This window comes from Microcebus murinus, chromosome 2 (assembly GCF_040939455.1).
Source record: "Microcebus murinus isolate Inina chromosome 2, M.murinus_Inina_mat1.0, whole genome shotgun sequence".
Classification (NCBI taxonomy): domain Eukaryota; kingdom Metazoa; phylum Chordata; class Mammalia; order Primates; family Cheirogaleidae; genus Microcebus; species Microcebus murinus.
In genome coordinates this window covers 99,705,134-99,729,989 of record NC_134105.1, presented here as the reverse complement: position 1 = coordinate 99,729,989, position 24,856 = coordinate 99,705,134, and the positions used below count along the sequence as shown (strand labels likewise).

Here is a 24,856-nt window from a genome sequence, read left to right as displayed (position 1 = left end):
AACCCCACTCCCATTGGCTCCCATAGGAAGGGGCGGTCACAACGTCACAGGCAACGGCCGCCATTTTGACTGAGCAACCCTAGTGACAGGAGCCGAAGCAGCAGCGCAGGTTGTCCCCGTTTCCCCTCCCCCTTCCCTTCTCCGGCTGACTTCCCGGGACCCCTACACTCCACAGTCCCGGTCCTGCCATGTCCCAGAAACAAGACGAAGAGAACCCTGCGGAGGAGACCGGCGAGGAGAAACAGGTGAAATGGAGGGGGTGCAGGGGGCGACCGAGATGGGGCGGGAGACGGTCTCCCACCAGTGCGGATTGGTCGCCATGGTCTCAGGCTCTGCAGGGGTTGGCCACGTCTTGCGTCACGCAGGGTGAGCTTCAACAGGGCCTGCTGCTTTGGTTGCTGGTTAGTTAGGTTGATTGTCGCTCAGTACAGTACCTTTCTGATTGGCCAATATGCCTATAGCTCAAACCATGGAAGCTGTGCTATAATTGGACGGTCTTGGACGTGGGGCGGGTGTTCGAGTGAATGGAAGGGGGCTGGTGGTCCTGGAAACGATGTGTGTTACTGGGTAGTAGAGGTGAATGGCCTAATAACCAGGCTGAGGCCTGCATCCTCTATCCGCGGAAAGATACTGGTCGAGGTAAAGCAGTTTAAGAAGGACCAGCACTGGGGGAGGGGAGAGTAATAATTATTATCATGGCTAGTTTAAGGCAGTAACTTTCTCAAGAGACCTATTTTGATAGTTGGGGGATGGTCTGTTGCTCACCTTCAGTAAGGACTCAAGATTAAAGACGACTACAGTTCCAAACAGAATAGTAGAGATTAAACCTAGAAAAGATGTCGACAGAGTCGTGACAAGAAAGACACCACCCTCTTCCCCCAGAGTTCCAAGGCAGTGGGACTTAGTCCACCCATAGTTCTGTGATGAAAACACTAATGCCAAATAAACCTCTTCTTAGGGTTTGTATTTGACTTCTAAAATTTAGTACTGGGCTCAAGGACTCATGAAATACATGTAGTGTTATGTCTATGCCTGATTTTCAAGGGAAGGAGATGTAATTCCACTAAAAGAGTCACACATTGACTTCAGGTCCTTTCAAAAAGTCACTGAAAGGCCAGGTGTGGTGGCTCAACGCCTGTAATCCCAGCACTTACCCAGGCTGAAGTGGGAGGATGGCTTGAGGCCAGGAGTTGGAGGCTGCAGTGAGCTATGATCACACCACTGCACTCCAGCCTGGGTGGCAGAGCAAGACCCTGTCTCTAAAAAAAGAAAGAAAGGGAAAAAAAAGAAAGCTGCTAATGAAAAGGGCAACAGGACCCACAAAAAGCAAGAAGAGATTGACAGTAGTGAGAACCTCTGCAAGCCATTTGAGCTTTTGGCATTTCCCCAAGCTTCCATCACTTGCCCCATTAGAATAGGTATTGATATTTTGCTTAAATCTGGTGAGTAAAAACTAGTGAACTTACTGTATCTTTATTTTCCTTAGTTAAAAACAGTGTCATTTTCATCTATTTACTGATCACCTTCCTACCACAGTATTTATGGACATTTTGAAGCAGTGTTGTGTCATTACTCAGGTAGAGATTTTTGGGAAAGGCCACATAGCTAGCTAGCCTCCTCCACAGGGAGACTTGCCAGATGGCTATCTTCAACTCTGAATAAGGAGGAAATATTTAGCAAACTTATTCCCTTTGATTTTGATTTCCAATTTAACTTGTAGGACAAGCTAGGGAACCCTCCTACTCACCAGAAGTCCTGGCTAGTTCTTGTGCTAGCATCTGTGCTAAGTGAGCTATGGCCTGCTCTGTGATTAAAGTATTCTGTTTAGGTATTACCTTTAACCCAGTACTTACAGGTCACTGCGGTAGTTCCTTGGGTGGAGTATGAGAAGCAGCGTATCTTTTTCTTCTCACAATACAGTCATCTTGAGCTTTAGGGATTTGAACTAAGGTCTAGCTTTAACAGCAGAGTAGAGATAGCATATTTACAAGTGGGTGGATCTCCAGGAAAAGTTAATAGCATAAGGGTTATCAGATATTAGAAGCATTTGTTTATCAGTCTTTAATTTTATTTGGCTCATTTGTTTCCTCCAGGACACGCAGGAGAAAGAAGGTATTCTCCCTGAGAGAGCTGAGGAGGCAAAGCTAAAGGCCAAATATCCAAGCCTAGGACAAAAGCCTGGAGGCTCCGACTTCCTCATGAAGAGACTCCAGAAAGGGGTATGAAGCATAATCTCTTACCTTCTTCTTCTGGAGTCAAAGGGGATTCTTGGAATGAAGTCTATAGAGGTTCTACTGGATTCTTTTCTGAAGGTTTCGTTGATAAATAACAGAGAGGAATTGGAAACTTGAAATGAGCCAGGCAAATTATTGTAAACCCCTGATATGTTATCAGTTCCTTTTTGATTTCCCATATAGGAAATTAAGGCTTAATGTTGGGGCATTTGAGTATATGGGGGAACGAGGAAAGGATATTAGAGACTGGAATGTAGAGTGCCCAAGACACTTGCCTGTTTGGATGGTGGAGGCTTTAGGATTACATACATTTTAAGAATTAGAGATAAAATATGGAGTGCATCATTTCAGAAAAAGATGAAACCATCTGTCCTATTGAAATCCTCAACTTGAAATGTAGATTTCTTTATACCTTTGAAGTTAGTACCAGCCACTAAAGATCCTTCAATGACCTTATTTTTTGTCCAGAGTGGTCCTCTTCACCAAAGGAGAGCCTACCTTAATAGCCATCTAACTCCTGATCAGGTTTCTCAGTCCTCAGAGGTACCTAAAGCTGACTGAGGAATTGTAATCATCAAACTGGAGTGGATGAAATAGAGAGTGAAATAGATCTCCATGGAGGATCCCAGTTACTGAATCTCAGTTACAGATGATAATAGTGTGATGCTGATTTGCAGTTTACCTTGCTGTAGGCAAGGCAGGCGTGGGCAGGCTGTCACAGTCATGGAACATGTGTGGGAGCAGTGAGAATCAAAGGGAAAGTACATTATCCTCCTGAACAAGCCCAGTTTCTATTTCTGGTCTGGGAGAATAATTTTTAAATTTGAGGTTGATCTGCTGATTGGTAGGGTAGCTCCAAAGTGAGTGTTCTATATATCTTATTCATTTCTGTTTCCCCAGTACGAGGCTTTTGCTTTGTACCTAGTAAGGTCCTCAGTAATCTTTATGAATAAAGTAAGTAATTTTGGTTAAACCATCTTGTACTGAGTAGGGTACAAAGGATTTGTAGGGGTTGTCCCTTGACTCCAGAAATATATACTCTAGCTGGGAAACTGCTTACATACCTGAAAAAGTCAGAACATATTGGGGAGAAGACATAAGTACATGTAATTAATGTTAAACTGTATATGCATAAGGTTAATTAAGGAAGACATCTTGAAAGATCTGAGTGTGGGTAAGGATTTATGATGGATGTGAGAGATGTGAGTCTTCTTGTTTTTGAGGAAGGCCAGAGCTCCTCACTCACCTAAACCTCCCTCTTGTCTCTTAGCAAAAATACTTTGACTCAGGAGACTACAACATGGCCAAAGCCAAGATGAAGAATAAGCAGCTGCCAAGTACAGGACCAGACAAGAACCTGGTGACTGGTGACCACATCCCTACCCCACAGGATCTGCCCCAGAGAAAGTCCTCGCTCGTCACCAGCAAGCTTGCGGGGTAACCTGGGCCCCCCTCTCCTCCCCTTCCTCACCCACTGGACTTTTATAGATCATAGGCAGGGATGGAATGGGCACCTAGTCAGATCTTCTCAGCCTGTTAGCCAGAAGTGACTGTGATTTTGCTGGGGGCTGCTAAGAAGGTAATGTGGGTTGAAGAGGGGCTCTGAATTCATTTCTTTGGTTAAATTGAGACTTATATACTCTCACTGTAATTCAGGTAAGGGCCCAGAAATAGGAAAGACTAGGATTGGATAATGCTGCAAACTCTTTTTCTTTTGTGAGAAACTGGGGAGATGTGATTTCTCCTTTTGGAAGAAAATGTTCTAAAATTAATTAGGCTGAGCCTTAGGAATAATTTGGCAGGTTTAACATCCCAAGGCTAACCTGACATGGTTTGGAAAGGTAGATTGAATGAGACATGTTTCCTGTGCTTCTAAGTGTTTTGTCCCTTAGGCTGCTATTGCTTCATGTTTCCATTTTGGCAGGTTTAGAGAATCCTCAAAAAGAAAAACTGACTTGCTTGCCTAAAACTACAAAGCCCACTTAACTTCCTTTACTTAGTATCTCTTACAGTTTGCTCTGGGTCTCAAATAATGTAAAGATTGATGAACATTATCCATATGGGTACCTTCTCTCTCTCTTCCAGCAGGTTGCTTTTGAAAATAGTGGAAAGAGTACTGGGTTAGGAGTCAAGATATCTGGGTTCAAGTTCCACTCAGTCTCAGCAGAACGGATATATAAAGCTTGGTGGAGTCATTTAGCCTCTCTGGATTTCTATTTCCTCATCTGTAAAATAGAGTTAAATATATGTAAAATTGATTCTGATCCTAAAATTCTATAATTGCCAGCAGAAAAACCCTGTGCTGTTTATTGTAAAAACTAATAGTGAGGAAGGCCCATGGGTGGTAAGCCCCTGTGATACTGGGAATGTACTACAGAGGAGAACCATTTAAGGGTTACATGAGGAGAGAAGAAGTTGAGATTGGGGGATTATAAATTTAGGCAAGAGAACCTCATAGATATCATGGTCTTGAGGGTCAAGAAAAAACTTTTAAGAAACTACCATGGAAACCTCTTGCCTCTGACCCCACCCACTTTCCCAGCCTAAATCTGGGCTTTAGCTGCTAAAAAGCTGTTAGGGCAGCAGATCTGTGGGCCTGCGGAAACGTGTTCAGTCATGCACATGTGTTGACCCATGTTTCAGATGTAGTCATATGCCAAGCCTATTGTTAGGGAAAGAGGAGGAAAAGGGAAGGGATAAACTGAGCTAGCCCCTGGGGCTTAGTACTACTATAGGGCTGCAGCAGCAAGTTCTTAAGAGATGATTCACCTTGGAGGAAGCTGGGGAAAGTGGTTAGGGAGAGAAAGGAGGAAGACTAAGAAATCTTTTCCTTCCCAGAGCTCAGTAACCCAGCTCTTGTGCGATAAGGAGAGGTAGCAGTGCTGATTCATGAACAGGTAGAGGAAAGGGGTTGCAGGTGACCAGCATCTCCAATCTAGTTAACACCAGCTTGGCCTGAATCTTAGTGAATGCAACCTGCTAGTTAAGACAAAGAGGGCCAGGGTGAGAACTGTTTGTTCATAAAAACAAGATTCTGTAATCCTGTCTTGCCTTCTCACCTCACAAATTCTGATATGCCAAACATTTGGGCCAATGAGAATGACTGATAAAGTTGCTGATATGCATGTGGGGGAATGAGGTGTGTACATACTTCTCTCCTGACTGACCATCCAGTTTTCAGGCTGTCATGCAGATTGGATAGGAAAAAGTTGGTGAGGAAGGAATGGAGAGAGCAGGATCCCTGGACTCCCTAGCCCCCAAACTCCTTGACTGTCACTTGTAATTGTATATAATTTTTGTGTTTCTTGCTCCATTTCCTCATGCTGTCATCCTTAATCTAAAGTCCATGTGGGAAGGGGAAAATGCCGAACATCGTTGTATAGTTTCCTCAACTGTCCCAGCCATGTGTACATAGATATGTCATGTTATTATATATATAAATATATATATAATTTTGTACGTTTTCTTCATCTCCGATCTTCTCGAATTCTGTACTTTTTTCTTTTCTGTCTGAGCTGCTTTCTCTATCGCTTGAGTCCTCAACACTACTGGTCACAATGAGTCTGGTTTTTAGGAAGGAAGTGAAAGAGTAGAGAAATCAGAAAAACTATTGGCCTCGCTCTCCCTACCTGGTCATCTTCAAGGATAAAAAAGCAAAGAAACAAGCTACATTCTATGTCTGTCACCTGTCACCATAGCATGAAGTACATAGCTTTCTTAGCAAGAAAGGGTCATTTCAAAATCCAAGTGCATATTGCTTTGATTAAGCCCAGATTATTAAATCCACTCAAAACAACACGTGTGTGGTCTGGCCTTGGCCTCCACACAGTCACCACCTTCTCACTATGCTCTTCAGTCAGTCTTCACTGCTACGAGTAGCTGTGACTGTGCCTCTGAAGCTGAGCCTGTTCTCAGCCAGGCAGCTTATCTTACTGGAAGCCTCTAGTTATTTCTTTTTAAAGCCAGTCAAATTTAGCACTGGCAGGTTGAATACCAACTTTAGTGACACTAACGTTAATAAGTTCTGATAACCCACTACCATCAGACCAGCCCCTGGCTTTTTGTGTTTGTTTTCTATGGTTATCTCCAAAAAGGCAGAAAACATTCTATTTCATAGAAAGGAAAAGAATTAAGTCTTCTCTTTCACTCTCTTTTTTTATTTTTTGCAATTCCTCTATGGATAGGAGCCAGGTAGTCTAATGATTGTTAAGTGTGGAGGAATTATGGGGTAGAAACTGGGAATTCAGGGGTTTTATTCCCCTATTACTTGACAGTGTTCTTTTTTTCTTCTGTGTTCGTCTGCAGTGGCCAAGTTGAGTGATGCTGCCCGGGGCTCCGCCAGATCCTGAGACGCTGCCCCCCTGGGTCCTGTGCTGGCTCCTGCCTCTCCCTGCTTTTGCAGCCAGGGGTCAGGAGGTGGCTTGGGCACGGGCTGGAGAGGCAGAAGCCCCTGCCCATCGGTGTCCCAGCGCATGGAGCCCCTTGGGCTGAGCACCAAGACCTTGAACCTTTTTTATTTTGCCTTTTTTCCAAATAACTGTTGGGAGAAATCTCAATGAAATCCTGGGGGTGGGGTTGAAAAGGTGGGGTGGGAGATTTGGGAGAATATGTATTAGGGCTTGGAGTTCATAAAAACACTCCTAACTATCCTCCTCCTTGACCTTGTGACTGGTGTAGGATAGGTGTGAGGGGGAGGAAGTGGAGTAAAGGTAAGGAGTTCTAGTTCAGTTCTGTGGATAAATGCCTTTGGATATGGCTGGAGACCTGGTGCCAGACAAAAGAAACTCAGTCTGCATACAACAGATTCAAACAGCTCCTCTGATTCTGTAGAGCTAGCTGAGAACCTAATGTTAATTGTTCATTTAAAAAAGTGCTGTCCTTGAAACAGATTTGATGTGGGGAGAGGGGAGTGAGTGTGGGGGAAAGGAGCCATGAGCATGGGGAGCCCCACAGAGCCCAAGGGACTTTTTCAGTATTCGAAATAAAAAACAAAAAAAGACCCACAAAAAAACCCAACCCAGAAATACTCTGAAGCAGTTGGTGTGTTTTATTGGGGTTTGGGAGAGGGAAGAAAACAATACTGAAGACATTGTTCAGGGAAGAAGCTGGTATGGGGCCCTGAATTTCTAAGGGACACAAGGACCTTTAATGTGGGATGCAGCTGGGCTCCCCGATTCCATCACTTAGGGAGAGGGAGCAGCAATGTTGACATACAGACCAGGGCTTTTCCTAAACTTTGTCTATCCCTTTGTTTCTGTAGCTAATGTAGAAGATGCATCCACCTCAGGTTGTGGCTCAGAAAAATGAGGGATTGAAGGTATTTGATCTAAATGGTTGTCACCTACATAGCTAGTCCAGGCTAAACAAAAAAGGAAGCCCATTCTTCCTTTTCCCTTTCAGTCTCCCATTCCTTCTCAAGTTCCCATGTCTGCGAAGTAGAAATGTGATAATGTGCCAAAAGAAATTATTATTTCTTAGAATTAAGCTAAAAGAAACTCAAGCCTTTCTGCTTGTGGCCAGCAGGAGGCAGGGTAATCTCTTTCCTCATGATATCCCAATCTGCATTGCTGGAAACCTGCCACAGAAAGGAGTTAAAAGTTGCTTGTGTGCTAGGATCTTGCTAAAGGAAAAAAAAAAAAAAAAAAAGTTGCTTGTGAATGTAATGTTCAGAAGAAACACTACCAAAGGAGAAACAAATTCATGCTGCTCTGTACCTCCTCCTAACCCCAACCCTTGCAACATTCACACTTGGTAGATTGTAGCAACTTGCCCATTTTGCCTGACTTTGATTAGGAGAGTTGATCATGGTATGTTCTGAAACATGATTGACTTCTCAAATGAGTATGCTTCAAGGAAGATAAATGCAGGAAACATAGATATTCCAGAGAAATCCCCATCATACTAAGGGGAAGAAAGTACCCTCTAAACTGGGGAAGGAATGTTATGCTCAGTATCTTGACTCATTTTTTTTCCTCTCCTTAACCAGAAATTTTCCAAATAAATTTTCAGCTACGCTGGATGTTATAGGTTTGTTCTCTTCTGGTTTAGCAAGGGGATTGTGATGCATCCTAACCATCTGCCTTTCTGAACAGCATGCTAGACATTGAGTAAGCCAAGTAGTATGGAGCTATAGTAAAGAAAGGCATTCCTTATCTTTTTTTTTTTTTTTGAGACAAAGTCCCACTCTGTTGCCTAGGCTAGAATGCTGTGGCATCAGCCTAGCTCACAGCAACCTCAAACTCCTGAGCTTAAGCAATCCTTCTTCCTCAGCCTCCCGAATAGCTGGGACTACAGGCATGCGCAACCATGCCTGGCTAATTTTTTCTATACATTTTTAGTTGGCCAATTAATTTCTTTCTATTTTTAGTAGAGACGGGGTCTCACTCTTGCTCAGGCTGGTTTCGAACTCCTGACCCTGAGTGATCCACCTGCCTTGGCCTCCCAGAGTGCTAGGATTACAGGTGTGAGCCACCGCACATGGCTGGCATTCCCTATCTTTATGGAGTTTATTGTCTAGCTGGAACAAAATAATATGTGAAAAAAGTTCAAATAACAGGTAAAAACTCAAAGCTGTATAATCCGGGGACATAAATTAATGGTGTTTATTATGGTAGGGTTAGGAAGCCTTCTCATCCTTGCTCACCTTGAGCCAATCTCATGACTTCTGAGCATGTTATCCCTGGTTTATATCTGCCAGCTGGATATGGCTGGGGAAAGAGGGCAGTGAGGCTGAATGTGGGATCACTCAGTTAATGCAATTTCATTTTAATACAGGTGAAGAAGTTAAGGTATAGAGATAAGGTACTTGTAAGGTGGCAAAGATAGTTAGCTGAAGAGCTTGAGTCAGCAGTATCTAGGCTTTATATGATCCTTTCCCCACTATTTCTGGCTTACCTGGTCTTTAATTTTAAGCTGTGGCCTTAGGAATCCTGGAGTGCCAAGAAATGTTTGTGGCTGTCTGTATTTCAGTTTAAAACTTGCTATTCCTTTTTTACTCCCATACTATAGGGCTAGGCAACCAAAGCAAACTGATCCTGCAGTGCTTCAAATAGCTATTCCTGCTCATTATTTTAGCTAAGTGTTTTCCAAAATCTTTATCCCAAAGACTTGAGTCAAGGGTTCTTCCATTCCTCCCATATGGCTGGGTGATGATTGTACTGAAAAGCCTCTCAGCTGAGACATCTGAAATGCTGGATGGTAGGGATGAAGTTACCATTACTGCCCAACAGCCTTTATTTTACTTTGGTGTGCCCCAGGCATAGAAAAGGCAGACAAAAAAAATAACTTGGAGAGTTGCCATTGAAGATATCTACAGCAGGCTGGAAGGACCCCACAAGCAGCCCTTTCCTTTATAGTGCCCTCTACTGGGCTTTGAGGGAGGTTAAAAAGAAGGGGAAGATTTATTCTACGCAGGGATGTAGTTCTAAGCAGATTTCCAAGAGCTAAGGGAAGGAATGTCAGGAGGTGAGTTGTTAGCTGAATTTTATTTGAGACAGATGACTTACTAGTAAAGATAGGGTGGGACCTCCATGCTTGGGCAGCAATATTTTAGTTCACAAGTAATTGCCGAAAACTTACTTTGTGATTGGACATATTAGCTGTTGTTGGGCAGATAAACAATGTAAGATGATTTCTTTCCTAGAGGAACTTGTAGCCTCATTATACAATTTATATATATATATATATATATGTATATATATATATATATATATATTATAACACAAGACAGCATATGATTAGGCAGTAGAATTCTAAGAAGGGGAAATCCAACTAGACTCATCAGGTGAATATTAGTAGATGAAATGGACATTGAACTAGGCCTTGAAAGATGGGTAGTATTTAAACAGCCAAGTTCAATTATTTAATAAGTACCCACAATATGCCAGGCACTATGCTAAAATACAAGATGAGTGATATGTGGCTGCTGCTTTCAAGGAGATTGATTACACTTTTAAGGGGCAACTACACATGAAACCATATTACAGTGTTAAAACTTGAAGCAGTAGAGGTGTGCTACATAGAATAATAGATGAGTAATTAATTATTGCTAAATATTTTGAGTACTTTGTGTCAAGACTTGTGATATGTGCTTAATTTACATCATCTCATTTAATCCTCACAATTCTATGAAGTAGATACTATTTCCATTATACAAATGAGAAAACTAAGACAAAACAACTTACCCAAACCGCTCGTCACAAAGCTTTGTTTGTTTGGGTTTTTTTCTTTCTTTCTTTTTTGAGACAGAGTCTCACTCTATTGCCCTGGCTAGAGTGCCGTCGTGTCAGCCTCGCTCACAGCAACCTCACACTCTTGGGCTCAAGCAATCCTTCTGCCTCAGCCTCCTGAGTAGCTGGGACTACAGGCACGTACCACCATGCCTGGCTAATTTTTTCTATATATTTTTAGTTGGCCAATTAATTTCTTTCTATTTTTAGTAGAGATGGGGTCTCGCTCTTGTTCAGGCTGGTTTCAAACTCCTGACCTTGAGTGATCCACCCGCCTCAGCCTCTCAGAGTGCTAGGATTACGGGCGTGAGACACCACGCCTGGCCCACAAAGCTTCTAAGAACAGGATTCACTCACTGCCTGCAAAGGGATAGGGAAAAGATGATCAGGAAAGATGAAACAGGATTTCATCCTGTTTCTCTGAAAGATGAACAGGATTTCTCCAGAAAGGTAAGGTGTAAGGGGGCACTTTTGTAGAGGTACTAATACTTAGAGAAGGATTAGACAGTATGGACTCCGGTGTTTCTGCAGTGGCTGTATCAAATGAGTCCTGGATAGTGGCTGGAGACCCAGCCAGTGAGGTAGACAAGAGCCAGATTACAGAGCAAATGACATACAGGCAGGCCTAGGAACCAGAGGAGATTGCAAAGTCAGATCTGTGTTTTAGATAGGTCACCGCCAAATGGTGTGGAGAAGTGATTGAAAGGGGATGGATTTAGTGATGGACCGGTTCTAGTCTGTTTAGGCTGCCTGGTTTTAAATCCTGATTTTGATATTATTTTTGATAATTCTGGATAAGTTTCTCAAACTCTGTCTCAGTTTACTTATTTGCAAAATAGAAGTGATGTGGTACCTACCATAAACAGTGGTTATGATGTTTAAACAAGATAAGGCATGTAAAGAACTACTTCAGGGACTATAACAGTACATAAAATATGAGTCCTGCCCCCAAGGAGTTCACAGCCTATATGGGGATATAATAAAGATAGATAGGCAAGCAATTAGAATACAGGGATTTGGTGCTAAGATAGGGATAAACACAAAATGTTCTGGAAGCACAGGGTAGGGGTACCCATACAATTTGAGGAGGTGGGGGAAGGACAGTCAGGAAAATCCTTTCATAGAAGGTAGCTTCTAAACTGAATCTTCTGGAGAAGTAGAACTTATTTAGGTAAAAAGTTTAGATTGGGAAAGGGTCTTCTAGGTTTGGAAAGAACAGTATGTAAAATGATCCAGAAGTGTTACATTCTGGAAATAAAATAATTCAGAGTAATTGTGGCAAGCATGCAAGGGGTGAGACCAGAGATGGGTAAAAGGAAGCAAGAGTCAAATCTCAAAGAGCCCTTTCGATTTTATTCTGAAGGCAATGAGAAGCTGCTGTTCAAGGATTTTGAGCAAAGGAATGACATAAAATTGGCTCTTTAATCTTTCTGATGGCAGTATGGGGAAGAGATTGGAGAGGGTAAAATTTATGTATTAGTGGTTCTGGTAATGGGATAGAAAAGTTGAAAAGGCATGGCTAGTGTGAGAAGGATGATGATGACTTCCATCTGGGGGATGATAAGTTTGGAATAACAATGAAACACAGCATGTGGAAAATGCTGTATTACACTCCACTTAGTAAACCATTATCATGGGCGAGTTGAATTGTCAGACAGACTTAATTATTATGTTGTTACAGTACTCCAGGTAAGATATGATTAGGAACTAAGTGTGGGGATAATGAGTACACAGATTCAAGAGACACATGGGAAGTACAGTCAACAGGATTTGTCGTGGAATGTGGGACTTGGGAAGAGACAAGAGTCTAATAATAAAAAAAAAAAATCCCAGGTTTCTAGCCTGAGTTTTACTGGGTAAATGATGATGCCATATCCCAGACTGAGAATACAACTGGAAGAGCAAGTTTAGCAAGGAAGACAATGAGGTCAGTTTTGCAGAAAGTTTGATTTGAGGTGCCTAGTAAGATATTGGGTTTAGTAGTCAAGGGGTTGGGGAAGGAAATCAAGATAGGAGATACAGATTTTGTGACTCCAAGATATACCAATATAGCTGTGAAGAAAACACATAGAACAGAAAGACTGGGGAGTTGACCCTAATGAAGGCTAACACCAAAAGTGACTAGAGGAATGGGCCCAACAAAATAGAATCAGGAAGATGTACCCAAGGACAGAGTTTAATGGAGGAACTGGATCAGTCAATAGTGTAAAATGCTATAGGAGGTTAGATGAGGTAAAGAATGAAATTATCTCACCTATGTAATAAAAAGTGCCAAAAGAAAAAATGCAGGGAAGAAATGTGCCCAAATAGCGAATAATCATTTGTCAGGATTATGGTTTAGGGTGTGTGTGTTTGTCCATTTTCTGTACTTTTCAAGATTTTGGCAGCACGCATGTATTACTTTGATAATCAGGGGTAACTTTAATTCTAAAAACAATAAAATCACAAAATGTTAAAAAGAAAAAAAAGACTGAAAAGTATCCATTTGACGTGGCAATTAGTAACTTTTCTGAGAACAGTTCCAATGGATTAGAACAAGTAGAATCTGGCTTATAGAACTGAGTGATGTGGAGAGGTTTTCTGGTTGTTTTATTTTTTTTTTTATTTTTTTATTTTTTAGTATTGAACCTGATCAAGATCTGGTTGTTTTAGATGGGAACAATTTAGGCACAACTATGGACAGAGTGGAAGGATTAAGTAAAAGCTGAAGCTCAGAAGAGAATGATAATAACCAAAAAACAGGGTTTTAAAAAGAAAAAGGAGAAGGTGGAAGCAAGAGGACAGGGGGATGTGGTTCAGTTACACAACAGTCTGTCTCAGTAGACATTTATTAAGCACTTACCATGTACCAGCCACTGTACCAGGTGGTGGGGTTAGTCTAGTTGGGAAGCTAGCTAAGTAAGAAATTGGTCTCAAGTAGGAGGATATGTACCTCATTCTGCTTGAGACTCAAGGTGAAAATATAACAAAAGGTAAACTTCAGCTGTTTATTTGTGATGGGGGGTAAGTAATTGATGGGAATCCTTGTCTGACAGCTTCATTGTTCTTTGTGAAATAGTATGTTAAGTGGAACCCTTAATCCATTGGAACTGTTCTCAGAAAAGTTACTAATAGGATGTTAGGAGTTAGGTAGGTGGGAATTAGGCAGGGAGCTTAAGAAAAAAAGCCATAGAAGGATAAAAGAAGGGATGAAAGGGAGAAATGGAAGAGAGGTAAACAAAAATATTAAGTAAAACAGTTAGGGCCAGGCATGGTGGCATGTGCTTATAGTCCCGGCTACTCAGGAAGCTGAGGTGGAAGCCCAGGACTTTGAGGCAGCAATGTTCTATGATCACACCTGTGAATAGCCACTGCACTCCAGCCTGGACAACATAGAGAGACACGGTCTCTAAACAAAAATGAGGTTAGGAAACAGTGTTGAGGGCCTAACAGAGTAGAAACCATGAATGTATAATGATACAAATCCACATATTGGTACTGTTTTCTCTAGTAGCACCCAGCTTCCTAAATACAAGAGCAGAGAAGACATTATTGTTTATATCCTGGATCATGATTTGTAGACACATAAAGTGGACTGACAAGGGAGCAAGAGGATGAAAGTGCTGGTGAAAGATTGTTTATGGCTATGGTCCCCAACCCCCAGGCTGCGGACCAGGTCCATGGCCTGTTAATAACTGGGCCACATAGCAGGAGGTGAGCAGCAGGCAAGTGAGTGAAGCTTCATCTGTATTTATAGCAGCTCCCCATTGCTCTCATCACCATGTAAGCTCCACCTCCTGTCAGATAAGCAGCAGCATTAGAACCCTACTGTAAACTGGACTTATGAGGGATCTAGGTTGCGTGCTTTTTTTTTTTTTTTTTTTGAGACAGAGTCTCTCTTTCTTGCCTAGGTTAGACTGAGTGCCATGGCGTCAGCCTAGCTCACAGCAACCTCAAACTCCTGGGCTCAAGTGATCCTCCTGCCTCAGCCTCCCGAGTTGCTGGGACTACAGGCACGAGCCACCATGCCCGGCTAATTTATATATATATATATATATATATATATATATATATATATATATATATATATTAGTTGGCCAATTAATTTCTTTCTATTTTTTATAGTAGAGACGGGGTCTCGCTCAGGCTGGTTTTGAACTCCTGACCTTGAGCAATCCGCCCGCCTCGGCCTCCCAGAGTGCTAGGATTACAAGCGTGAGCCACCGCGCCCGGCCCTGTTGCGTGCTTTTTATGAGAATCTAATGCCTGATGATCTGAGGTGGAGCTGAGGTGGTGATGCTAGCACTGGGGAGTGGCTGCAAGTACAGATTATCATTAGCAGAGAGATTGACTGCACAATAAATGTAATATACTTGAATCATCCCCACCCCCACCCCCTGTCTGTGGAAAAATTGTCTTCCATGAAACCAGTCCCTGGTGCCAAAAAAGTTGTGGACCACTGGTTTAATGAATCTTCTTGTTTCCAGCTGGATAAGAATGTAGGAAGGAAGGTATGATAAACTTTGGTGAAGAGAAGTCTTTATGAGGTCAAAGAGCAGATGATTTAGAAGCAAAAGAAGTGATTAAGCTGGAATCTCAGGACACTTTAATCAGAGTGAAGTTGGAGTAAGATTTTAGAGTTGGAACTCTTCCGTGTAATGAGTAGGGCAGTGGAGATGTATGTTTGAAGTGGAGTAGAGGTAAAAGTCATTGGCACGTTAAAGAACTAAGAGAGTTCCTACACCCAGCTGTGAAGGTAGTTGGCTCATGTCTCTGGGGTTTTGCTCTGTTATCTCTAGTTTAAAATCAACTGTAGTTTTTTGGGTTTTTTTTTTTTTTTTTTTTTTTTTTTTTTTTTTTGAGACAGAGTCTCGCTTTGTTGTCCAGGCTAGAGTGAGTGCCATGGCGTCAGCCTAGCTCACAGCAACCTCAAACTCCTGGGCTCAAGCAATCCTTCTGCCTCAGCCTCCCGAGTAGCTGGGACTACAGGCATGCGCCACCATGCCCGGCTAATTTTTTATATATATATATCAGTTGGCCAATTAATTTCTTTCTATTTATAGTAGAGACGGGGTCTCGCCCTTGCTCAGGCTGGTTTTGAACTCCTGACCTTGAGCAATCCGCCCGCCTCGGCCTCCCAAGAGCTAGGATTACAGACGTGAGCCACCGCGCCCGGCCAGTTTTTTGGGTTTTGTTTTTTGTTTTTTGTTTTTTGTTTTTTTTTTGAGACAGAGTCTCGCTTTGTTGCCCAGGCTGGAGTGAGTGCCATGACGTCAGCCTAGCTCGCAGCAATCTCAAACTCCTGGGCTCAAGCAATTCTCCTGCCTCAGCCTCCCGAGTAGCTGGGACTACAGGCATGTGCCACCATGCCCGGCTAATTTTTTGTATATATATTAGTTGGCCAATTAATTTCTTTCTATTTATAGTAGAGACGGGGGTCTCACTCTTGCTCAGGCTCGTTTTGAACTCCTGACCTGGAGCAAGCCACCCGCCTCGGCCTCAGAGTGCTAGGATTACAAGCGTGAGCCACCGCACCCGGCCTCAACTGTAGTTTTTTATAAAAGGAAAATTAAAATCTCTAGCTTAGAAAAAATACTATGATAGTTGTAAGAGTTGGATCAGTATATCAAGGTGTTTAAATGAATCCAGAATTATGCAGGAGTAGGGAGAAGATGAAGCCAAGTGCCAGTTCTGGTGTAGGAGTGACTAAGAATAGCAAAGAATATGAAGGAGTTTAACCTAATGGAATGAATTCCAAAGCATACAGGGTTGCATGCAAATACAGTCATGTGTCCCTTAACGATGAGGATACGTTCTGAGAAATGAGAACATATTAGGGAATTTTGTCACTGTGAGAACATTACGGAGTATACTTACATAAACTTAGATGGTATAGCCTACTACATACACCTAGGCTATATGGTATAGCCTATTGCTCCTAAGCTACAAACCTGTATAGCATGTTACTATACTGAATACTGTAGGTATATGTAACATAATTGTAAGTATTTATGTATCTAAACATATTTAAACATAGAAAATATACAGTAAAATTACAGTATAAAGAAATTTTTTAATGGTATACCTGTATGTGTCACTTACCATAAGTGCAGCTTGCAGGACTGGACATTGTTTTGGGGGAGTCAGTGGGAGAGTGAATATGAAGGCTTAGACATTAATGTACACTACTGTAGACTTTATAAACAATGTATACTTAGGCTATACTGAACTTATTTTAAAAAGTTTTCTTTAGTCTATGCAAGAATGAGACTGAGTCTCTACTAAAAAATTAGAAAGGGGCCGGGCGCAGTGGCTCACGCCTGTAATCCTAGCACTCTGGGAGGCCAAGGTGGACGGATTGCTCGAGGTCAGGAGTTCGAAACCACCCTGAGCAAGAGCGAAACCCCATCTCTACTATGAATAGAAAGAAATTAATTGGCCAACTAATATATATATATAAAATTAGCTGGGCATGGTGGCACATGCCTGTAGTCCCAGCTACTCAGGAGGCTGAGGCAGGAGGATTGCCTGAGCCCAGGAGTTTGAGGTTGCTGTGAGCTAGGCTGATGCCACGGCACTCACTCTAGCCTGGGCAACAAAAGCGAGACTCTGTCTCAAACAAACAAACAAAAAAATTAGAAAGAAATTAGCTAGACAACTAAAAATACATAGAAAAAATTAGCCAGGTATGGTGGCCCACGCCTGTAGTCCCAGCTACTCGGGAAGCTGAGGCAGGAAGATCGCTTGAGCCCAGGAGTTTGAGGTTGCTGTGAGCTAGGCTGACGCCACGGCACTCCAGCCTGGGCAACAGAGTGAGACACTGTCTCAAAAAAAAAAGAAAAGTTTTCTTTCTTCAATAGTAAATTGATCTTAGCTCACTGTTATTTATTTATTTATTTATTTATTGAGACAGTGTCTCACTCTGTTGCCCGGGCTAGAGTGCCATGGCATCAGACTAGCTCACAGCAACCTCAAAATCCTGGGCTCAAGCGATCCTCCTGCATCAGCTTCCCAAGTAGCTGGGACTACAAGCGTGTGCCACCATGCCCGGCTAATTTTTTGTATATTTTTTTAGTTGGCCAATTAATTTCTTTCTATTTTTAGTAAAGATGGGGTCTCACCCTTGCTCAGGCTGGTTTCCAACTCCTGACCTTGAGCGATCCTCCTGCCTCAGCCTCCCAGAGTGCTAGGATTTCAGGTGTGAGCCACCACACCTGGCCCGTTCTTTTTACTTTATAAACTTTAATTTTTTTAGCTTTTGACTTTTATAATAACATTTAGCTTAAAACAAATACATCGAACAGCTGTAAAAAAAATATTTTCTTATATCCTTATTCTATAAGCTTTTTTCTATTTTTAAATTTATTTATTTACTTTGTAAACTTTTTTGTTAAAAATGACACAAACACACACATTAAGCTAACCTATAAAGGGTCAGATTGCTCAAGATGTCACTAGGTGGGCTGGGTGCGGTGGCTCACGCCTGTAATCCTAGCACTCTTGGAGGCCGAGGCGGGTGGATTGCTCGAGGTCAGGAGTTCGAAACCAGCCTGAGCAACAGCGAGACCCCCGTCTCTACTACAAATAGAAAGACATTAATTGGCCAACTAATATATATAGAAAAAATTAGCCAGGCATGGTGGCACATGCCTGTAGTCCCAGCTACTCAGGTGGCTGAGGCAGGAGGATCACTTAAGCCCAGGAGTTTGAGGTTGCTGTGAGCTAGGCTGACGCCACGGCACTCACTCTAGCCTGGGCAACAAAGCAAGACTCTTTGTCTCAAAAAAAAAAAAAAAGATGTCACTAGCCAATAGGAATTTTTCAGCCCCATTATAATCATATTGAACCACCATCATAAATGTGGTTCATCATTGACTGAAATGTCATTACTCAACATGACTATATCTTGGAAGAATAAAGGAATAGTGTCCCTTAGAGTTGTGCAAAGGAGTGGCTTTCAGGCACCTTATGATCTGGAAGTGACACTAGGGAGCTATGTGTATCTCAGTTCCCTCTTTTTCTGATACTGGAGTAAAAAACCCTCTTGATCTACACATAAAGCAGTGTCCTGGAAGAAACCTAGCTGTAATTTGAATGAATAGGTTGAGGGAAACTCTTTAAAGAGAATGAGAGAACAAGGTGGGGAAAGGCATCAGAGAAATGAGGGGACTAGGGATGAAAGCATAGGTGAGTAGGAGAGTTCTGCATTTGGGGCAGGGTCCAAAAGTTACAGAGATGGAAACCAATTATGCAGTAATTGGGCTTAAAGTTCCCAACTTTAGGCCCAGGTGCAGTGGTTCAGGCCTGTAATCCTAGCACTCTGGGAGGCCGAGGCAGGAGGATCGCTCAAGGTCAGGAGTTCGAAACCAGCCTGAGCAAGAGCGAGACCCCCCCCCCCGCCTCCCCCTGCCCCCCCCCCGGGTCTCTACTAAAAATAGAAAGCAATTAATTGGCCAACTAAAAATATATAGAAAAAATTAGCCAGGCATGGTGGCGCATGCCTGTAGTCCCAGCTACTTGGTAGGCTGAGGCAGAAGGATTGCTTGAGCCCAGGAGTTTGAGGTTGCTGTGAGCTAGGCTGACGCCATGGCACTCTAGCCTGGGCAACAGAGTGAGACTGTCTCAAAAAATTTTAAAAAAAAGAAAAGAAGAAAGAATGGTGTTGACACATAATATGTGTTCAATAAATATCTGTTGATAGAATGAATTGTTTGCTAACGTATGTTCAGATTACTATGTAAGTATTCAGGAAAAATAAGAGTTTGACCTCTTTAAAAAGACTGGTGACAGCAGTGAATAAGCAGGGAAATGAAACCTCTAATGATCTAGGGATCTTCATTAGAAGATCACTTTCCAGACAAAGCTGGGTCTCCCTTTTGGAAAACTTTTAGATGAACCACATGACTAACAACAGGTAAAGGCCAAGTACTCAAGATTATCAGCCAAGGATGGCTTTTTCTAGAAGACATTAAAATGTCTCCTTATGACAGGAAGAGACACAGCACTAAATACTGATAACCACATTGTGGTAAAGTGGCCCCTTCAGGTGAGAGAAAAGTTTTTGGTATAAACTGCAGTTTATTGACAGAGCTACTTAGTGTTTTTAGGTAGTATTATTTCAACCTTGTTCTGACATATTTTCATTTTGGACAGATGTTAGAGATTAATATGAAATATGAGCCTAGCAATATAATGAGACCCCATCTCTACAAAAAACAAGAAAAATCAGCCAGGCATAGTGGCACATGCCAGTAGTTCCAGCTACTTGGTAGGCTGAGGTGGGAGGATCACTTGAGCCCAGGAGTTCAAGGCTGCAGTGAGCTATGATCACCCTCTGTACTCCAGCCTGGGTAACAGAGTGAGACATTATCTCCAAAAAATAAATAAATAGGCCAGGAGCAGTGGCTCACGCCTGTAATCCTAGCACTCTGGGAGGCCCAGGCGGGCGGATTGCTCGAGGTCAGGAGTTCAAAACCAGCTGAGCAAGAGGGAGACCTTGTCTCTACTATAAATAAATAAAAAAAAAATTAATTGGCCAACTAATATATATAGAAAAAAATTAGCCAGGCATGGTGGCGCATGCCTGTAGTCCCAGCTACTCGGGAGGCTGAGGCAGGAGGATTGCTTGACCCCAGGAGTTTGAGGTTGCTGTGAGCTAGGCTGACGGCACAGCATTCACTCTAGCCTGGGCAACAAAGTGAGACTGTCTCAAAAAAAAAAATCTTTAATATTTAGATTTCAAAGACTGAACTAAATAGAATTAATACTATATATGAACTTTTTTCAAATTATTCATATATTAACTGCTAAGACAATATACCCAGCAACAAGCATAATTTTTTTTATTTTTTATTTATTTAGAGATGGGGGTCTTACTATGTTGCAGGCTGCATTCAAACTCCTGGGCTCAAGCAATCCTCCTGCCTCAACCTCTCAAGTCACTGGGATTATAGGCATGAGCCAACCACACCCAGCTCCAAGCATCATTCTTGATCTAGTGCCAGTTACATACCTTATAATACCAAACTCAATTAACAGCATCAAACTGACACCTATCCTGGGGTATTTACATTTTTTTTCATGTTGACATTTTAATTCAATTAAAGTATTTTTACTTTAACCAAAGGAAAAAATGTTGAAGTAAAATTTAAGGAATTGCTAGAATTCAGATAATTTTTTTCCCACTACAAGAAGTGACAAGTTCTAAACAATCCTTCTAACATTAAAATGAATATAAAAATCTTTATGAAATTATAGTCATTATTATAATTACATTGCAACTTTGGACAGTATCTGAGTCTTGCTATGAAAGATGATAAATAAGCAACGTTTTTAAATATAAGTTTGTTGTCCCCTATATCTATGATGTTCCCACTAATCATCTAATTAGAGTTAGTTCTGATTATTTCAGCCTTTTTTCTAGGTCACTTGAGTATTTACATTTTTAAAATTAAAAAAAAAATTTTTTTTCTTGACCCCTGGAAGTTACCCTATAAGAGTATTTACATTTTTTTTACTATTAAAATAATTTAATACATCTTTTTTACTTTTTTACAGTTTGTTCTCAGAAGAAATCTTCATAATCCCACCATTACATTTTGACATCCAGGGACTTGGAATGCTAGCAGCTTAGTAGATATACTTACATATTTTATTTCAATTTCATGACACCACAGTTAACTCTGAATGTAAAATAGCTCTAGTTCTTAAAGGGAAAATAAAGTCAAATTTGAAATAAGAATGTAAATCTTTGAGCAATCTGTTAGAGCCTAGTGACTCCTACTCTGAGCTTTTAAAATAGTGACTGTTCATACTGAGGGAAAATAGCAACCAACTAATTTAGACATAATAATAAATATGGTAAATAGTTCTGGCTATGACCTGAAACATAACCCTGGGCATAAATTTTTTTTTTAATTCTCAGATTCATTGCTACAAATATGAAGGGCTAATAATTTGGTTGAATCATCAGAAGAAACCCATATGCCTATCTAGAATATATGAGTAAATTGAGAACAGGTTCAGCTTTTAAGTGGGGCAAATCAAAGGAAAAAAACAGGTAGAACCATTTAAAATAGGGTTCACATTATTGTAGAATATTTCTCCTTTAAGAAAGCAGGATACATGATTTTTCAAAAATCACAAATTTGAAGCAGGACTTAGTTGCTGACATCAATTATAGCCTGGAACTGGCAATTTGTATCCTTCTTTTGCTTCAAAAAAAGTATAAGTTCTGACAAAAGTAACTTGAAAAGAAAAAAAAAAAAAGTAAAAGTAAAATAAATATTATTAAAAAAAGAAAAAAAAAAAAAGTATAAGAAAGCGTGATGAGATCGACATTCACCATTTTTGGATCTTCAGCAAATTCAGGATCAATGTAGAAAAACACTGCATATCTACTTCCTCTTGGGGATTAAGCCTTTGTTCTTCAAAACAGAAGCACTGTATTTTATTGAAATACTGCCCAGCTTCAAATGGAACAACGTTGTATGTAGAAATTCCAATTACTGGTTTGTCAGTAGGATTCTTAGCTTTATAAAATGCCAGTGCAGTCTCTCCTGGCACCACATATATTTCTGTTTGCTGAGGTCTAAAGTTCCACTGAAGACTTGCATGCACACCTGCATTAAAGGTAACTTTAATTATTCGATCCTTAACAGGCACCATGTTTTCAATCTGATCTGATGCATGACCTGCAACTGCTGATCTCCCAAGTCCGGTAGTCTGGCAGTTAAGGCGATATAGGGGCACGGCGGCATAGGACGCCCCTAGCCTGCGGGCTGCGGCCACATACGTGAGGACCATCTTGTTCCGCCGCCGCCGCCGCCAGTCCTGCGCGCGAGTGAAAGGGTTCTTGCTCTTCGGCCCCGGCGGCGGCTGCGCGGCCGGGTCTGGAGCTCAGAGCTTGAGGACTCATGCGCTTCCACGTCCCGAGCCGCCTCAGCCCCTACTCGGCATATCCTGTCCCATTCCACCCTGGCCTCTACCTACCATCTCCGCTGCCCTGGCCGGCGACCCAAGGTGGCTCCAACTCCAGCCACAGAAAACAATGCGTCTCCATCCCGGATGCCAGAGCCCTCCCATAGACCTACATTTTTAACTGGAGACAAACTCTCATAGTAGAAATTCAAACATTAGCAGACTTAAGGGGGAAGTTGTTTGGGAGAGGCAACTTACTGTTGCTAAAGTCACCCTATGCAGATACCACCTACTCAGAAATACAAAGGAAAGTCACTCAGTGATCATGAGTTCTGGTTTGACATTAAGGTCCATGTCTGAAGTGCCTTTTATGATTAGGGAAGTTTGAGTCATTCTCAGGCTTCCTCCATTGCATTTCTGAGTCATTTCCTTTAGTCGAGACAATCAAAGAAGTCCCTGTACATTACCAAATGTCCCCTGGAGTTCCCTGGCTGAGAACCACTGTGCTGACTTGAGGAAGGGGTTTTTGTAACTCAGGCCTGTGCCCATCTAGTCCTCACAATAGTGCCTATTCTTATTCCTGCCCCTCTGTGCCTGGCTTCTTTTCCTTACCACACCTTCTGGTAACACCTTCATCAGATGGGATCCTTCAACTTCTTTCTACCCTCTCTGGCTTTGAAAGTGGCACCTGGGGTGAAAATGGAAAGCAAAAGCTTCTACCCTTCCCCTCTTGCACCAAAGGGATCCCTCAACTGAATAGGAATTTACTTAATTAGTAAAAGTAAAACAAAGTGTGTGCAGGGCTCAGCCCTTAACTGTGACTGCTGTGAATCAAGGGAAAATCAGGGTCTTGAGCCCCTTCCTACCTTGATAGTGTGCCGAGGGAAGGGGCATAGATGAGAGTGTGTACCAAGAGAATCTGCTTTTTTGCACAATTTCCCCTTGACTCAGCGGTCCCACTTCCTCCCCACAGCCCACGATCATCTTCACCAGTGCCCACAGTGTCTGTGTTGTCACAGAAAAACAGAAACCAAATGGTTGCTGTGCAGATTTGTTCAACACACACCTAAAACATGGCCCAGACTCAGTGGTAGGGGAGAATATTAGTTCTTGATCTGCATTTTAGTTCTAGGATCTGCATTTTTTTGGCTCTCAATTTGCTATTTCTACCTCTTCCATTCTCCCCACATTTTCATGCTTCTTACTCCTGCCCCCAGATGTCACTTCCCACCTGTCAGCACTGTTCTTAAACATCTCCTTTACCACAGGAAGTTACTGGGGTTTTTTTTCTGTCTTCTCATTTTATTTTTTGTTGTTTTTTTTTAGATAGAGATGGGGTCTCACTCTTTCTCAGGCTTGTCTCAAACTCCTGAGCTCAAGCAATCCTCCCACCTCGGCCTCCCAGAGTGCTGCGATTACAGGTGTGAGCCACCATGCCTAGCCAGGAAGTTACTGTTTAAGAATAGAGTTATTTAACCTTTTGAGCCTTGGTCCCTTCATCTGTAATATGGGGATAATGACAATACAAACCTTCTATGTCTTTTGTTATAATTAAATGGGACATATGAAAAGAAACTTGTATCATGGCTGGCAAAATAGATACGCAATACATGGAATTTGTTCCTATGCTAAAATAAAATCCTGCTCTGGGATACTTGGGAACCAACTACTAGTGCCTTTGGAAATCTCGGCTTATGGTTCCTCCTGACAGTAGGAAAAAGCTATTGTGAGAGTGTCCCTTGTCCTGTGGAGTGATGCAAGAACAGAACTGTGAAGGAGCAGGATTGCTTTGTCTTCCTTGTACTCGGCTGGAAAGCTGTTTTAGGGAAAGAATCTAGGCATATCACCTTTTTTCTGCAATTTGAAATGAAAGCCACAGGAAACAGCAGACATAAGACACAAACTCATCCTTGCCCGGCTAAAATGGATAAAGGAAGCAGAATGCTTTCTGAGCCTTTGGCAATTTCTACCTTCCTCCAGCAGACTCCTGCCCAAGAGGCTATGCTGGTGAACCAGGCTGAGGCTTGTTCCTACTGACGAATCTGTCTGTGATGTTTGTTGAGTTTTTTTGAAAAACAAGAACACTTGTATTTTCTAATACAAGCTATTAGATGGCAGGTAATTCAACCCCTGGAAATAAGATTCTTTCTTCTTCAGCTTGAATATAGAGCTATATTCCTGCAGTAAGTCTCAGCTCCACCCACTGCACTCTAGCCAGGGTGACAGAGCAAGAGTCTCAAAAAAACCAAAAATACACTACATCTTATTAGATTTGTCCTGTCTGCCGAGACCTCTTTGTATTCTAATTCTACTACTCAATATATTCATGTCCCTCCCATATTCTTGATATCTACAAATGTGATCATCTGTCATCAATGCTCTTAACTAAACCATTTATTTGTACAAATGTTGAACAGGACAGCACTCCCATCAGAGCCTGCTGGTATGCACTACAGACTTCTGATTTGGTATTTATCCATTATTAGTTAATAGGAT

The 24,856-nt window shown here is 41.9% G+C and overlaps 1 protein-coding gene and 1 pseudogene across 2 annotated transcripts; one reads left to right on the top strand and one right to left on the bottom strand.

Annotated features, from left to right (window-relative positions):
* Positions 1-35: 35 nt before the first annotated feature.
* On the top strand, positions 36-24,500 carry ENSA (endosulfine alpha). 2 transcript variants are annotated; one of them, XM_012767522.3, is made up of 4 exons: positions 36-245; positions 2,094-2,219; positions 3,505-3,671; positions 20,999-24,500. In XM_012767522.3, exons 1-4 carry the CDS (start codon positions 189-191, stop codon positions 21,072-21,074), a joined length of 426 nt encoding a protein of 141 aa, XP_012622976.1. In that variant the 5' UTR covers positions 36-188; the 3' UTR covers positions 21,075-24,500. The 2 variants fall into 2 exon arrangements, with proteins under 2 accessions (XP_012622976.1, XP_012622979.1); XM_012767525.3 differs by lacking the exon at positions 20,999-24,500 and adding an exon at positions 6,540-7,261 and having other exon boundaries at positions 38-245.
* On the bottom strand, positions 21,782-22,525 carry LOC105873005 (cytochrome c oxidase assembly protein COX11, mitochondrial pseudogene; annotated as a pseudogene).
* Positions 24,501-24,856: the final 356 nt, after the last annotated feature.